This window comes from Prosopis cineraria, unplaced genomic scaffold, assembly GCF_029017545.1.
Source record: "Prosopis cineraria cultivar Desert tree isolate PC_DT_omini unplaced genomic scaffold, ASM2901754v1 PC7, whole genome shotgun sequence".
Classification (NCBI taxonomy): domain Eukaryota; kingdom Viridiplantae; phylum Streptophyta; class Magnoliopsida; order Fabales; family Fabaceae; genus Prosopis; species Prosopis cineraria.
This window is the reverse complement of record NW_026555338.1, coordinates 24279797-24296751: the sequence shown is the minus strand read 5'-3', so window position 1 is coordinate 24296751 and position 16955 is coordinate 24279797. Positions and strand designations below refer to the sequence as shown.

General features: G+C 31.4%; 3 protein-coding genes and 1 pseudogene across 3 annotated transcripts; all 4 read left to right on the top strand.

The window, feature by feature from the left end:
- Window positions 1-4457: 4457 nt before the first annotated feature.
- On the top strand, window positions 4458-4985 carry LOC129316617 (disease resistance protein RUN1-like). Its single transcript, XM_054961028.1, has one exon. The coding sequence runs from the start codon at window positions 4458-4460 to the stop codon at window positions 4983-4985; it is 528 nt and encodes a 175-aa protein (XP_054817003.1).
- LOC129314799 (probable WRKY transcription factor 19) lies at window positions 4501-7967 on the top strand. Its single transcript, XM_054958224.1, has 2 exons — window positions 4501-5063; window positions 7420-7967. Exons 1-2 carry the CDS (start codon window positions 5010-5012, stop codon window positions 7807-7809), a joined length of 444 nt encoding a protein of 147 aa, XP_054814199.1. The 5' UTR covers window positions 4501-5009; the 3' UTR covers window positions 7810-7967.
- Window positions 6714-7402, top strand: LOC129314798 (probable WRKY transcription factor 19). The gene is made up of 2 exons (XM_054958223.1): window positions 6714-6858; window positions 6952-7402. The coding sequence occupies exons 1-2, from the start codon at window positions 6727-6729 to the stop codon at window positions 7306-7308; spliced, it is 489 nt and encodes a 162-aa protein (XP_054814198.1). The 5' UTR covers window positions 6714-6726; the 3' UTR covers window positions 7309-7402.
- A 3552-nt stretch (window positions 7968-11519) lies between the features above and the next one.
- Window positions 11520-15390, top strand: LOC129315088 (disease resistance protein RUN1-like; annotated as a pseudogene).
- The last annotated feature ends 1565 nt before the right edge of the window (window positions 15391-16955 follow it).

Below are 16955 nucleotides of genomic sequence, written 5' to 3'. Positions count from 1 at the left end.
TCAATAATTTAGGCCAAACTGAACCTGCTCGAAAAATTTAGGGTTGAGCCTAAAAAATAATTTTTTAATTCTTAGGCCTAATTAGGTTCTCCAGAAATTTCAAGCCAAGCCCGATCAGGTTCAAACTTAGCCCGAATACCCAAATAAAAAATAAATTTGCTAAAAAATAGATAAAATATAATAAATATTCATTAATTCTTTAAATTTTATGTCATTTTATATTAAAATACCATATATTAGAGTGCATCACTATAGTTGTTTTTAAAAAAATTAAAAATATTTATATTTTGATATTTTTTATTTTTAATTAATAAAATATCTCAAAATAATATTTAAAATATATTTGAATATTGATTTTTATATTTTAAGACCCAATTTTTTTAAAAAAAATTGAGTCCTACACATCATTTGAGTATCAAAAAAAATATATTTTATATTTTTTATAGAATAAGATAATGAATTTTAAAATAAAATTAAAATTAAAATTAATTTTAAAAACAAAATTTAGAATGTACGAATTCTCGACTCTACTACTAGATAAACATTAAAAATAGAATAATATTCTTAGATAATTATTTAATTATCATCCACACCAGACTTGGCTAAAAAGTAAGAGTAAACTAGAGTAAATATCCTTTTATGTAAGGGTTAAATAATATAAAAAATTCCAAAAAAATAGTATTTTACGCATAATTAAATAATTTTTTATATAATATAATGATGGCTAGTTTTTTCATATTCTTAAAAATAAAAAGTATAGTTTACCTAAAAATTTTAAAAACTTTGAACTAATTGGGACAATGATTTTAAGTTAGTGGCCTATCGTGATTGAATTAAGATCAACTTGATAATAATTAAAATAATATAATTTAATTAAAACATTTATATATGACCGTGATAAGAAAAATATTTAAACAACTAAGATATTAATTTACAATTAAAGGCAATATTGATGAATAAATTACACATAATACAATAAAACGGTAACAAAGCTACTTAAATTCAAAGTTGATAAGTTATTATTTTTTATTTTATACTTTTAAAGCTAAAATAATATTTTATTCTTAACAAAATTATTTAAAAATTAAAATTGGTTCAAAAAATAAAAAAATATTTTTAAAAATTTTTGGATATTCGGGCCAGAGTGTTAGGGCTGGGCTTGACTATATAAGCTTTTTAGAAAGGGTAAGATATTTTAAACCCAATCCAAATAAGCCTGACTCAAATTGAGCCTGACCTAAATAAGCCCAATCCGACCGAATTATCAACTCTAGTTTGATGCTTGCATTTATGAGTCATGTATAATTAATATATGATAATATGTGGAATTAATGTGAGCTTGTTTTCCCTTGTTTTGCGAGATTAAGTGGTTGAGTTCCATGTTGAATATGTATGTTACAATGGTGAATGATTGATTAAGTGGTGTGGTATCATAAATGAATATGTGAACATCGGTTAATGAATATGAGAGTGATTATGTGATGCGTTGAGTATGACTAATGAGTTTGGAAAAGATTGCATGGTTAAGTTAAACATGAGAATGGCTATGAATATGGCATTACATATGTATTGGATTTGCATGATTATGAATGGGTGGAAGTTCACCTGAATGAGTATATATAGGGCGTTGTGAAAATGTACATAATGTAGATCCTATTGAGATTTGCGCATAGTGGTTGGCATGATTGATTAAAAAGTGCTTAGTATTGTCATTGTCATGTGAGAAATGGCATAAGGTAGATATAACATCCTAGTTTTTATTTAAAGGACTTAATTGAGGAAATTGAGGATTTAAAATTGGGATTGAAATTATTTTTATGTTTAATTGAGGAATAAATTGTATTTAAGGTTACTTGGTGTTAATAACATGTTTAGGCATCTAATTATGGATTAAATTGGGCCTAAAATCATATAAAAGTATTAATTGGGGTCTAAAATAGGTAGTTGGGTTAGATTAGGCCTAGAAAATTTGGGCTTAACTATTCTAGCTTTCAGGCTCCCGTAAGTGTAGGGAATTGATATGGTAATAATTTTGGAGTATACGTGGTCGAACTTAAGAGAGAATAATTAAACTATTATGCTACGATTTAGGCTGCCACAAACTTTTAGATTATTCTTGATCTAGTTGTTTATAATTACTTTCATAAGTGTAGGCTCATTCTTCTCCTTCTAGTACATTGAGCAACCTCACAAATAGAGAATATATTTGACACACCCTAAAAATTAGGTCTGATTGATGCAGGATATGGGCAAAAAACTCACATCCCTTATGCCTTGACCAAAGAAACTCTTAAGTTAATACTTTGAGTATATTAGTAGGATGATTGGAAATTCTTATAATACTTTTCATATAAATTGAAAATTGCAAACTTACAAAAGAAATTTTGGCAAAACCCCCTCTGAAAATAAGACCTCCCAAAATTCCTGTAATAGCAATTTATAATATAAAATTAGACATTCAATCTTAAGATAAATACGAGGGTCCTGTTTATAGTTTATGTGGAGCACCTAGAATCAAACTATGACAAAATTACAAAGTTTAAATCTACATCAAATTGAGATTTGTTTGAAGTTCAGTTTGGAAATAAAACTCCCTAATGAACACCTTAAGATACAAGTCCAACTACAACAACTAGGGCCAAAATATCTTTTTCAGTTAATAACATCCCAAATTAAAATTAAAAGAAATAAAAGAAAGATATATAAATGGAATAAGAATGAATTTAACTAAAATAGTCATTTAGAATAGCAGAAGTGCATAACTCAAATCAAATAATTTCATTTAAGCATCTAATCTAAAAACATCCCTGTATGATGATAACACAACAATCAAATTCTACTTTCTAACTATCAGGCTTGTATTAAATAGCTAAGAAATGCATCCCTCATTATAAAGAAATCTATTCATAAAAATCAACTTGTTTAATAAAATTCCTTTAAAAATAGTAATTTCAAAATATTCTTTAATAGAACTTTATCTGAACGAACAACAAGTGTGTACATAAATTCCATTAGGGTAAATAACTAAAAAGTGTGAGCAAACAATTTGCAAGGGTAACTAACTAACAATCAAGGCTAGAAATCATGAAACAAGCACGGCATGAAACAAGTATGAGTAGTAAGCTCATGAATAACAAGCGTGAAACGAACACCAAACTAGCTAGGATTTAATCATGGCGTGTCAAAGGACTAACGAGACTGTCATTAACAATCAGCATTCTGATTCAGTCTCTTTGAAATTAATTTCAAGCATGTGAGAAAATTACTATTAAGATTTAATTTTCTATTTTTAATATCAAACCCGTATGAATCGTTCAAAATACCAATCATTCTCAATATGAAAATTCATAACTAATGTCTCACAAATCTCTTATTACTAATTTCCATGCTTGACTTTATTAAGTAAAATGTTACCAAAACTTGTATAAAAAAATTTTTGTCAATTTTAAAAGTATGTTTTGTAAAAGAATGTATATACACGTACAATAATTTAACTATGATTCACCATACACACTATGACTTCACAAGATAGAATAGTTTAATTAACAAAATATTCAAACTGAAAAAATCTATTGGTACATGTGTTTTATTTAAAATAATATTTTGATAAAATAAATTTATTGACAAATTAATTAGGACGTTATCCACTTACCTAAAATATTTTTGAATATATAAGTTACTCCTAATTAGCTATTTTTGTAATATTGTCAGCGCTTTAATCCCCTAATGTCCATAGGGACATTATTGTTAATTTTTTCATACACTTTGTAAATCCAAACAAATTCAAAGAATGGGAAAAGATAATATCAATATCAGCCTTTCACAAATAAGAAGCTATGTTGAGTATAATTAATAAATCTTCAACAAACATATATAAATAGTATTTCAAATTTCCAAGTCTTCATAATATTCGATCGTGCTTAATCAAGTAGTAAAACAAAGGTTTAATTTCTCACACTTATGTTGGAAGAGCTGGGGAGGGTATTTCTGGTTCCACCAAATGTAATATTTTTTTTCCAGCAATGCATATATATATAAGGTATTATAGTCATATTTTACCACGTATACATGTATACAGGAGACTGGTTTGGTACTCATCATGTGATGAGCACCATAATGCTCATCACAGCAATCTGAACCGTTGAGATTAAAACTTTGAACGGTCCAGATTGCTCATCATGTGATGGTGCTTGTCATTATCTCCGTTATGCAGACATTTGAAAGTTGCGGCTAACTTTTCTCTTATGAATGGCAGAAATACGACAAACAGTTGGGGGCATTTTTGGGGGACAAAATACGGTAGTCATTAATTTGGACCTATTCCTTTTGTTCCTTTTGGTCAAAATTTGGACCGATTCCACATTATATATCATTTAATAGGAACAAGTAATTCCGCAACCAAATTCTTGATCAATAAGCAACTGTTATTCCATTATTTGGAGCTTCATTAATTTCCCATGGAGGATCCAGAAATAATCTCATCATCGAAACCGATTCATGTGTACATAAGTTTTCGAGGCGATGACAGCAAAACTAGCAGATTCGTCCGTGACCTTTCTGCTGCTCTTCAAAGAAAAGGTTTAATAACCTTCGGAGATGATAAGAAGCTTGAAGCTATCAGAGACTCCAATAATATTCCACCTCATCTTCTTCAAGCAATTAAACAAGCCTGGATTCGTGTTGTTGTTTTCTCCAAAAACTATGCTTCTTCATCGTGGTGTTTAGAGGAACTCTCAAGTGTTGTTCCACGAATACATGCTCGCATGTTAAGGCCAGCACCAGCTTTTCATGTCAATCCATTCTTTGCTGAACTTGAAGAAAAAAACTGGTTTGAGGCATATTTAGACAAGGTGAACACATGGAGGCTGGCTATGAATCAGGAGGCTCATCGCTCTGGTCACTGGTACATTCCATACAGGTTTATATCAGTTTTTTACGATGTGGATCCAGAAACCTTTGCTCAACAAGAAGAAACTTACACTTAATAGAGATTTAGACAAGGCACGAAGATGGAGGTGGGATATGAAAGAAGTGGCCAGATATGGCTTGGATGTACGAAATTTGTGAGTAACTTTACCCTTGATTTTTCAATAGTTTTGCTTGCACGGATAGTACTGTGGATCAATTATTGCCAAATTTTGTTTTAAATTTTACCCCTGATTTAGCTTTTGCTCATAAGAAAGGAAAATGCGCATACCCATGCACACACGCAACACATCAATATTCAATTTAAACTCAGGAACTCTTTCAAAAGAAGGAGGTGATATTGTCATTAAAGCAACTAGCTATTGACATCAATTATTGCCAAAAAATTCATATATATGTTGATTAATTAGTAAAAGCTAAATTCATCATATATATGTTGCTTTTTAAAAGAAAAAAAAAATTTCCCCTTTATCCACTTATATATTTAGATAAGTTCTCGGTCATTGTAGAACAGCAACATAGTACTATTGTAAATCTGAACACTTCATATTAAATGAAGACCGAATGATTTTGATAGCCTCTTTGTCATAGTCATTATTTTTTAAAAAGAAATTGAAATTTGAAGTTTTTTTATATTTACTTCATTTTGAATAAAAAAGATATTTAAAAAATATATATAATCATAATCATCCAAGTATAATGTGGTTAGACTGTCAAGATATATAGTATCATCATAGTTGCACCACAAAAAAAACAAACTTTTCCCTCAAGCCTCACGAAGAATCAAATTTGATTGATTTGGTGTTTTGTTTTCTCCTTGTATTTTTCATCTCAAAGTATCAGGTAATTTAGAAAATTGTCACGGAGGCCAAGACAAAAATAGATAAAATATTTTATGGCTTTTTCAGTTTTGTTGGAATGCAATCTCGAGTTGAACAAGTTGAAAGCTTTTGGATTTGGGTTCGGATGATATAGTTCGAGTTGTAGGAATTTGCGAAATGAGTGGATTAGGGAAGTCTTCTATTGCTACAGTTCTATATTTTAAGATCTTTCACAATTTTGATGCTTTTAGTTTCCTTCCCAATGTAAGTATACGTTTGAAGCATGGTGATCTATCTTTGCAAGAGCTTCTTTGTAGAAATTTGGAGACAGAAAATCCAGGGATAAGAGACATTCTAGAAGAAGGGTTCTTAACATGCAAAAGCTTAAGAAATCAAAAGATTCTCATGGTTCTTGATGGTGTTGATCTTGTAAATGATATTGAAGAACTAAACTTGGATGAGAAATCTGATCATTTTGGTCGAGGGAGTAGAATCATTATAACAACTAGAGACGAACAAGTCCTTGAAATTTCTAAGGTTGATGCTTTTTACAGACCAGAATTATTGACTAAGGATGAAGCTTCTCAACTATTTCACTCAAAAGCTTTTACAAGGGATTATCCTATCAAGAGTGATTTTTTAAAGATGACTAATAGGGTACTAGAATATGCTGATGGCCTTCCATTAGCAGTTGAAATGTTAGGCTCATGCTTGCATGGGTTAAGCGTTGCAGAATGGAGAAATTTCTTGGATAGAGAACAAATTATTCCTCCTTATGAGATAATGATGGTGCTCAGAAAATGTTTTGATGAACTTGATAACATGACTGAGGAAATGTTTTTTGGATATTGCATGTTTTTTATAGGGAAGGACATAGATTGTGTAAGTGAAATTTTGCATGATTATGGTTTTTCTGCCGAGATAGGAATCAAACTTCTTATTGAAAAATCACTTGTGACTTTCAAATCAAAGAATACAAATGCATAGTATGTTGCAAGCAATGGGACGAGAAATTGTTCGCCAAGAATGCCCTCATCAACCAAAAAAACAAAGCAGATTGTACCTATTCTACCATATCAAATATGTTCTCGAGATCATAGCAACAAACAGAGTAAGTTTTGTTGACAATTTATTTTACTTAATGTTTATAAAATCAAAGTATCAATGTAACATTTAATTATTTCTATATAAAATCTAATCCTAGGCTATTGAAGAAGTTAAAGCTATAGTTCTGGATTTGGAACAGCCAGAAGAGGATTTGGAAGAGCCAAAAACAACTACATTGTGGATTGAAAATTTATCACATTTGAGCAACCTTAGATTGCTCATATTTCAGAATGTGAAATTTTCTGGAACATTGAATGACCTTCCAAGCAAGTTACAATATATTTCGTGGCATGAATTTCCTTTCACAAGGCTGCCAAGTTTTCAATCTGATATGCTTGTTCAATTGATTATGCCTAATAGCAACCTCACAGCAGCATGGAAGGGCAAACTGGTGATGTTAATGTTCTTTCATTTGTTCTTTTTCACTATTACACAACAAGGAAAAAAGGGGTAACCCATTCAAATCCACGATTAATATTGGCATTTGTTATTTGTTGAATATCTTTAATTCATGTTCTTATAATTATATATATATATATATATCATATTTTTTTCTCTTTAGCAGATGCTCCCCAACTTGAGAAAAATGAAGCTCTACGGCTCCAAAACTGTGATCAAGACACCAGATTTTGGAGGAGTTCCAAATCTTGAGAGACTCGACCTTGAAGGTTGTACTGGATTATTGGAATTGGATCCATCTATTGCCGAACTTTCAATGCTCAAGTTCTTGAATTTGAGAAATTGCATCAATCTTATTAGTATTCACAATCGCTTATTTGCTCTAAACTCATTGGAAATTCTAAATCTGGCTGGCTGTTCAGAACTTGCACATTGCTTGAATTTTTCTCCTTTGAAGAGCTTGACAGAAGTGAAACTGCTTAGCTTTTGGTCTAATCCATTCTTAGAGAACTTTCTGTATTTTCTTTTGTTTGTTTTAGCAGAAAAATGTTGTTAGCAATTGTTGTTTTCTTGGTTTGCAGCAATTGTTGTTTTCTTGTTTACTTGATAAGTATTTGTGAGGTTTAATATTCATGAAGTTTAGGTAATAAAGGCTGAGATTGAAGGTTGTATTTTTGTTTTATTTGTATTTGGTATATTTAAGAATGATTTGTCTCTAAATCAGTCATCTCTTTCTCTGTTCCTTCTTATCTCTCCTTAGCATGAAGCGTCAATCAAAGGTTATATATAGTCATAACTTGCTTATAAATTAATTAAACTCGAGAAATTTCACATATCTTGTTGGTCTTAAATTATGTATGCCTTCTTATTATTTAATTACCTATAGTTTTACAACGATAGTCTCTCAATATAAGGATTCAACTATTTGACGTGAAATGCTGGTTTGGCAACTCTCATTTCCTTCAACACTATCAGATATGCAAAAGGATTGGGCTTAAAAGTTGTTGTACAAGGCCCACTAGCCCAATGATATAACAGATGTAACAAGCAGTGTGACTACTCTCTCTGGTTCTATTAGTGGTCATTATAAAAAGACCCTGACAATAATCATAAGCACACACTTAATGAGATGATTCATCATTTATCAATAAATCAGTTCTCTCTAAATCTGTTATCATCGATCTTTCTGGTTTTTTTTTTTTTTGTTTAAGAAATCAGCAAGGGAAATATCAGATATATGTATAAAGATTGGGGTTAAGAGTCGTTATGCTAGGCCCAATGGCCCAATGATGTAATACCTGTAACAAGCACTGTAACTAGTCTCTTTGGTTCTGTTAGTGGTTATTATTATAAAAAGACTGTAACAATAATCATGAGAACACACTTAATGAGATGATTCATCATTGATCTCTCTAATCGCTTCTCTCTAAATCTCTTATCTCATAAACACCAAAATGTACTTTGCTGTTAAACAACTTGCCTCATTAGTATAAAGAAAAAACGTTATAGGAACGCTAGCGCTTTTCTAGGTAAGCGTTCATGTTAGTCTCCCATACCAAAGCGCTTTCTATTCCTTTTAAAGAAAAAAAACCATTAGAACCGACCATTATAGAGGTTATTAACAGAAATAGCGATTATAATAATCTAGATATCAACAACACACCAGAGGGGGGAAAGATAAAACACAGTTACATCGCCAACAAGGAAGATAATCATATTCATAACATCTAGGCAGAAGTGAACAATAACTAATATCAACATTATTACTAATAAATTGGCTATTAGCTAACGAGAAAAATCACATTAAGTGTTGTTTGAAGGATAAAAGAGACGTTGTGTTTCATGGAACTGTAGCAGTTCACTGCGGCTTTGACGGCCACATATACACACATATGGAAACGAGCAATGTTTTCACAACCAGACAGGATATTAAATTAAAAAAGTCAACAGTTTATAATTTACATGATTCGATTAGGTTGGATTAATGATCACACCGGTGATGTAATAATTAAATTTAAAAAATTATATATGTATATACTAATCTAAATATGAGAAATAAATATTAAATTGTTACCTAACTTGAAAAAACTAAATATTTAAGTTTATCATGATTTAATAAGTCATGTGATACAACATAATATTAAATGATTAAAAAAATAGTCATTTCTAAAAAAATTGATAAAAAAAAATAAAAAATATTTTTTTTAACAATCCGGTTTTTAAAAATCAGATTTGATTCTCAATTCAAAATGACCCAACCCGGTTCAACCTCAAAAATGATTTTCTCATATTGACTAAACTGAAATCAAGACCGGTCGACAGTTGGATTGATCTGACCGTCCGATCCAGTCCGATTTTGGAATCAGTGAAAATAAGGTATTGTAAGTAAATGTGTTAAATTGTGAAGGTGTGGTTAGACTTAAATCAATATGGGAAGTCTATATTAAATAAAATTGAGATTAATAACTAATAAATAATAAAAGAGAATTAATCTTAAGCCTTAAAATTTTAAATTAAGATATAATATCATTATACTCTTTTCTCACATTTGTTCTCTTTTTTCATTTCTGAATAGTCACTCATTCTTAAAAAAGAAAACTCTCATACAATTCACATTTCTTTAAAAAAAAATTGATGATCTTTTTAATACATCATTTTGTACATATAAAATGATATAGATTATCAATTATTTTCTTTCATATTTATCCTTTCATAATTTTTTATAAATAACATAAAAGGTTATATATGAAAAAAGTACTTTTTAAAAATAATATACTTATATAATAAATTTAAAAAAATATGGGTAAATGGGCAAAAATACCTATAAAATAATCAATCACGGACACCCAATATCCTAAAATGATGGAAAAGAAAAAATATCCATAACATTACATGGATAGGTGCAAAAGCAACCAAACCGTTAACTTTAACCTAACATCATTAACTTTGATCATTAAATGCTAATTGTGTATGTCACATGTCAGTCTTTGCTGACGTAAACTAAAAAAAGGAAAAAAATACTCACGAAGTTATCGGCCAGGAGCAAAAATATCCATAACATTACCAGAGTTGGTGCAAAAGTGACTAATCTATCCAATCCCTTAAATGTTGACCATTTAGCTAACACCTAAATAAAAGTTGACTATTTTTTTCATTGATGTAGATAAAAAATATTTTTAGATAAAATTTTTTGAAAGTTAATAAGTTATTATATGAATATCATGTGAGAAAATGTCATTGTGACTTAATATCAAATTAAATTGCTTGTTTTTTTTGCAGCAGTGGCAAAAATCATTTGAAAATTTTAAATTTATCGTAAATGCAATTGCTTAAGGTTGTAACAATGTTTTTAAATTAGATGTACTCGGTCTTGATCTTTGGTTTTGAGCAACCTATCTCATTATGTTAAATCTCAAGTTTTTCAGTCAAGAAAAATGAGTGGAGAGGGAGAAAGGAAAGAGGCGAGATACGCAGTGATGGAAAAAAATCATATGACATTGATTTTGATGAATTAGTTACTATTGCACCTACTAAAGTAACATTATAAATACTCATACAATGATCGATCAACATTCATAAAAATTCATTTTGAAATATTTTTTGTCTATATCAGTAGAAAAAATAGTCAACTTTTGCTTAGGTGTCAACTAAGCAGTTAACATTTAAGGGATTGGATGTATTGGTCACTTTTGCACTAACTCCAGTAACATTATGGGTATTTTTGCTCCTAGCCGATGATTTCATGAGTATTTTTATCCCTTTTTGGTCCACATCAACAAAGACTGACACGTGGCATATACAGTCAATATTTAACGATCAAAGTTAACAGTGTTAGGTCAAAGTTAACGATTTGATTATTTTTGCACATATTCATATAATGTTATGGATATTTTTGCCCTTTTTATCATTTAAAGATATTAAGTGCCCGTAACTGATTATTTTATAAGTATTTTTGTCCCTTTATTTAAAAAATATTAATAATTTAACTATATTTTTTTATTATGTTGAAAGTAAAATGTAAACATACACACACACTTTGGTGACCTGTAATGTCAGTGTTCACAGTTACTTAGCACTGTTATAGTGTTCGGATATTTTTATGTGCCGTGCGATCGATCTTTTCCATAAAGGCCCCTCAGCGTTATATTTAAAAAAATTATATTACTTTTTATTAAAAAAAATTATATTACCACTTCGTCAACGACGACTTCTCTCTTTCTTTCCCCTTCTTCTTTTAATTTCCAATCAACGACGGCTTTACTTCACAGGACAGTTTGCCGTCTCTGTTGTGTTTAGGAAGTGAGCCGATCATCTTGTTACATTGTAGAAATAATGAATCACTTGAGCTTACCAAGCAGCTCATCATCATCATCATCTCGAAGGACCTGGAAATACGAAGTGTTTCTGAGCTTCAGAGGTGAGGATACTCGCAACAGTTTCACTGGTCATCTCCATGCTGCTCTTCAACGAAAAGGTATATATACCTTCAAGGATGATAAAAAGCTCCAAAGAGGACAACGTATTCGACCCGAACTCCTCAAAGCTATTGAGCAGTCCAGGATTTCAATCGTCGTCTTCTCCAAAAAACTATGCTGATTCATCATGGTGCTTGGACGAACTGGCAAAGATCTGTGAGGGAATCGCAGAACCGGGGTACACTGTTCTTCCAATTTTCTACGATGTCGATCCATCTGAGGTACGGAATCAGAGGGGGGATTTCGAAAAAGCCTTTAATAAACATAAGCAAAGCTCAAGTGACAGAGTACTGAGATGGAGGACAGCTTTGAGACAAGCAGCCGATCTCTCTGGTTATGATGTGAGGGATAAGTAAGTAATTATATCTTCTCTTGTTTTCCTTTATAGTTTGGTTTTCTTGTATATGATTCTCTATTGCTCTCTCTTCATTATTCCCTTGTCAATATAAGATTACTCTGACGTTCTAAGTTCTTCACTGAAGTAGTCAATGTGCATATTGAAGTTGTCAATTACTGATAGTCGAGTTGTCCAGTATAAGCAGCAATAATTAACAATTATCCAACAGATATTGATGTCTGTGTTATATAACAAGGGACTTCAGAATAATTTTGTGATTTTATGGGACTTTTTTCTATTTAGATTGCTTACGTGGGATTTAAAAGTGATTTTCCCTTTTCTTTCTTCAGATCATCAGATTCTGATATTATTGATCAAATCGTTCTGGAAGTAACCCAGATACTAAAACATAGATTCTCAAGTCTGGCAGATGATCTAATTGGGATGCAATCTCGTGCAGAAGCTTTTGAAAAGCTTCTAAATCTAGACTCATCGGATGATCATGCTCAATTTGTAGGGATTCTGGGAATGCCCGGAGTAGGAAAGACTACTCTTGCTGCTGTTGTATACGATAGAATTTCCCACCAATTTGATGCTTGTTGTCTTCTTCTTGATGTGAGTAAAGTTCACAAGGGTCCTGGTCTTGTCCGTCTACAAAAACAGCTCCTTTGCGAAACAGTGGGGAAAGATCAAGAGGTTTGGGAGGATCACACAGGAACCAATTTTATAAGAACCAGGCTTTGTAAGTGTAAAACTCTTATTGTTGTTGATAATGTTGATCATGATGAACAATTGCAGAAATTGGTTGGAAAGCCTGAATGGTTTGGTCCTGGCAGTAGAATCATCATAACAACTAGAGATGAGAAAATCCTGGACAGACATGGAGTGAATAAAGTTTACAAGGTTGAACTACTGAATGATGAAGAAGCTCTTCAACTTCTTTGTAGAAGAGCCTTTAAAAGTGATGATCCTGAAGATGAATTTGAAGAGTTGACTCATAGTCTTCTACAATATGCTAAGGCCCTTCCATTGGCAATCAAAGTGCTAGGTTCCTCTTTGCTTAAGAGGAAACAGTCAGAGTGGCAAGCACAGTTAGATAGATTGAAAGAAAATCCCAACCAAGAGGTTATGGGAGTGCTGGAAACAAGTTTATTTTTGCTTGAGCAAAGCGACAAGGATATATTTTTGGATGTTGCTTGTTTCTTCAAGGGAGAAGATGAGAACTATGCCAGAAAAATCCTACACCATTGTGGATTTAATCCTGAGCTTGGAATTAACATTCTGTGTGAAAGATCACTCATGGTCATTGTCAATGAAAGAATCTGGATGCATGATTTGCTTCAAGAACTGGGATGGAAGGTTGCAAAGGGAGAATTTCCTCAAGAGCCAGCAAAGTGGAGTAGACTCTGGTTGTACAAAGATCTTCAAGCTGTAAAGACAGTAAGTGTTGTTTTGATGTATAATTACATTAGTTACTGAGGTTTTGCTTTCTCTTTCTTGCTATCATTAGAATCATGGTATTAAAACTCAACTAGCCAGACCAGTAAATCAGTGAACCAGTCTCGTAACCAGTCCAGTTAAAAGTGATGAACACATCAACTGGTTGAATTTTATATATCTTTTCTCACATGACCAAACCTAAAACAACATCATGTTAAGCAAAAAAAAAATATATATATATCATGACTGACATCAGTTCAACTACAGTTTGAAATACTGACCCTTGAACTACTATCTAGACTGGCTCGGATTTAAGTACCTTTATTAGAATATCATTGGTCCCATATTAAATAAAATCCAACATGTTCCTTTTACCTTGTGCACGTGTTTTCATGTTGTAGGGAACCGAAAAAGTTGAAGCCATCGTCTTGAAGGAAGAAGATATAGATATGAATGAGATGCTGCCATTGAGGGCTGAAGCTTTATCACAAATGACTCGCCTCAGACTAATCATATTCCCTCATGTGAAATATTCAGGAAAGCAGCTGAATAATCTCTCCAATGATTTACGATTTCTTTCATGGCATAAATTTCCTTTCAGCTATTTACCATCAAGTTTTGAGCCAGCTGAACTTGCTGAACTCATCATGCCTGATAGCAATGCAAGACTATTGTGGGAAGGCATAAAGGTACGATAATGCTCTTCTGGACAAGATAGACTTAGCTTCTTGTTGGTAATGCTGGTACATATTCCCTCTTATTTTGTTTATAATTCATTTACCTTAAATCTCATTAACCCTGTTTAAAAATTTAAGAAGTTTTAACTTTATCTCTATTAAATATACATACTTTAAAAATAAAATATTCTAACATGTAATAACTTTCCCAACATTTAATAGGAGTAAAAGGGTAAACATGGACATGATAATCATTAAAATGCCTTATACATAGGATCAAAACAAATGCTTCTTTGGTCCTATTTATAGGATAGAGAGAGAATATTTATTTTGATTCTATTTATAGGATATTTCATTATTTTCTATGTTCATTTTTACATTTCTGTTATTATTAATATATTAGAAAAAATTAATAAAAACTCGATAATTCCTTTTATCTTTATTAGAGAGTAGAAGTGGAAACTTATTCAATTTTAAGACATAATTAATAAGATATAATTTTTTTTATTCTAATAAAACATGTTAAAAGTAATTTAAAAATAATATTAAAGAGAATTTTTTTGTCCTATAAATATAGGACCAAAGGAGTACACAGCTTGCTAGTTAATTGTCTTTTGCTGCTTCATAACAGACCTTGCCAAAGTTGAAGATCATGGATCTACGTGGCTCTCAAAACCTAATAAAGACGCCAAATCTTAGAGGAGTGAAGAATCTTGAGAAGCTAGACCTTGAAGGATGTAGTGGATTGTTGGAGGTTGATGCATCTACTGGAGATCTTCGGAAGCTGACGTCACTGAATTTGAGAAACTGTGATCGTCTAATCAGTATCCCGAACACCTTATTTCTTTCAACTTCTCTTGAAACTTTGAATCTTGCTGGCTGTTTAAAACTTGCTCAACGCTTGAATTTCGAAGGACCTCGATAGAACTAAACCCAAAATGAGCAAATTAAACAACACCGAATAAAGTATCTTTAATTTGTCAGTTTCTTTTCGTTCTCTCTTTTGTTTTTATTTTTTCTTTTTGGGGGCCATGTTAAAGACAATGTATTGTCATTTTATGATAATTACTTGTAAACTTCAATTAGATCCATCATTCTATTTTGGCAGCTAGTTACACAGTTTTATTGTCAGCTGAACAATGTCATCTCACATGTGATGGTGAAGTGCATAAACTTTATTTCTTGAAAACCATCCTTGGAGCGGAGGAGGGGGAGAGACGAGGACCAGGGGTCCCCCCTAACATTACAGAAGCTTGTAGATAAGGTTATCATTTCATTCTATAATCTTTCACTCCATTCGATTTTTTTTATTGAATTATCGTTCCTCTGCGTGACTGTCACGCCCTTGTATTAAAAGTGTGATCTGCGTGAAATATGAAATAAATTCATATTTTATAAACCTTAAATAATCAAAGATTAAGCAAAAATAATAATAAATAATTTTTATATAATAATAAAATTCATAAACTTTTAACTATTTTATAAAAATTTGGATAAAATATCTTTTATAATTCAAACTTCTCAAAATTTCTATAATAATAAAATCTGTTAGTCAATCCAACAAAGGAGTTTAGCTCTATACTATCAGATTTCAAATAATATTAAAGATGATAATTTAATTGTAAGTCAAATTTTTTAAAATTTCTATAATAATAAAACCTTCGACCAATAAAGATGATAATTTAATTGTAAGTCAAACCTTTCAAAATTTCTATAATAATAAAACCTTCAACCAACCTAGCAAAGAAGTTTAGCTCTACATCATTAGCTTTTAAGTAATATTAAAGATAACAATTTAATTTTTTAAATAATATTAAAAATAATATCATAATTAATTATATTTCAAATATCTTTGAGTCAATTATATCACTTCACCAATCTCAATTTATTTTTATATCATCTCGTAATCCATCCTCAATCCATCCTCAATTATCAATCATGATAACCCACATTAACGTTTCTTATACTTTCTTTACACTTAATAAAGTACTATAATAATAATTCTATTTAACCATGTCTCCTATGTTGGCATATTAAGATTTTCCGCCAATAACTCTAGCCAAAATTTACATTTATACCTCCAAAATATAAAAATAAACATTTAACAACATTCATCCACTAAATCCTTCATTCAAGCATTTTTTAGGAACATCTTAAAAGCATTGATCGTTAAGCATGAATCAACATCCAAACACTTCAAACATATAATTCTACAATCAACATTCAGCTGTGTCAAAATACAATATAAACCAAACAACACCTCAATTTCCTCAAAATCAACACAGCAGCGACACTGAAACAGAGCAAAGCGCGTCGGCCAGTAAAAAGAAAACCAAGCTTACCATACACACACTTCAACGACCAGCAACCGAAGAGGAAGAAGAGATGGAGACCGAGCACCCACACACGCACCACACGTTGACACAGGACCGAGAAGGAACAAAGAACAGTGACGGGAAAAAATCCGATGACTCCAACTCTCCCGGCAGCGGAGACGCGACGGAGAGGAACGACACAGGCTGACGGCGAGCAAAGAAGAGCAACGGCGAGGGAAAGAGAGGTAGGCTGACGGAGAAGAACAGAGGAACACGCTGGCGGTGAAGAAGAAGAAAGGAAAGTATGCTCTGACTAAACGCTCTGTAGTTCGAACAAAAGAAGGGGAAAATTCTAAACATGGGTAAAAAATTGGGAAATATTACAAGAAAGACCGCAGCATTTTCTTTTATAATTAAAGACAAAAGACATTTTGATAAATTTTTTTATAATTTAAAAT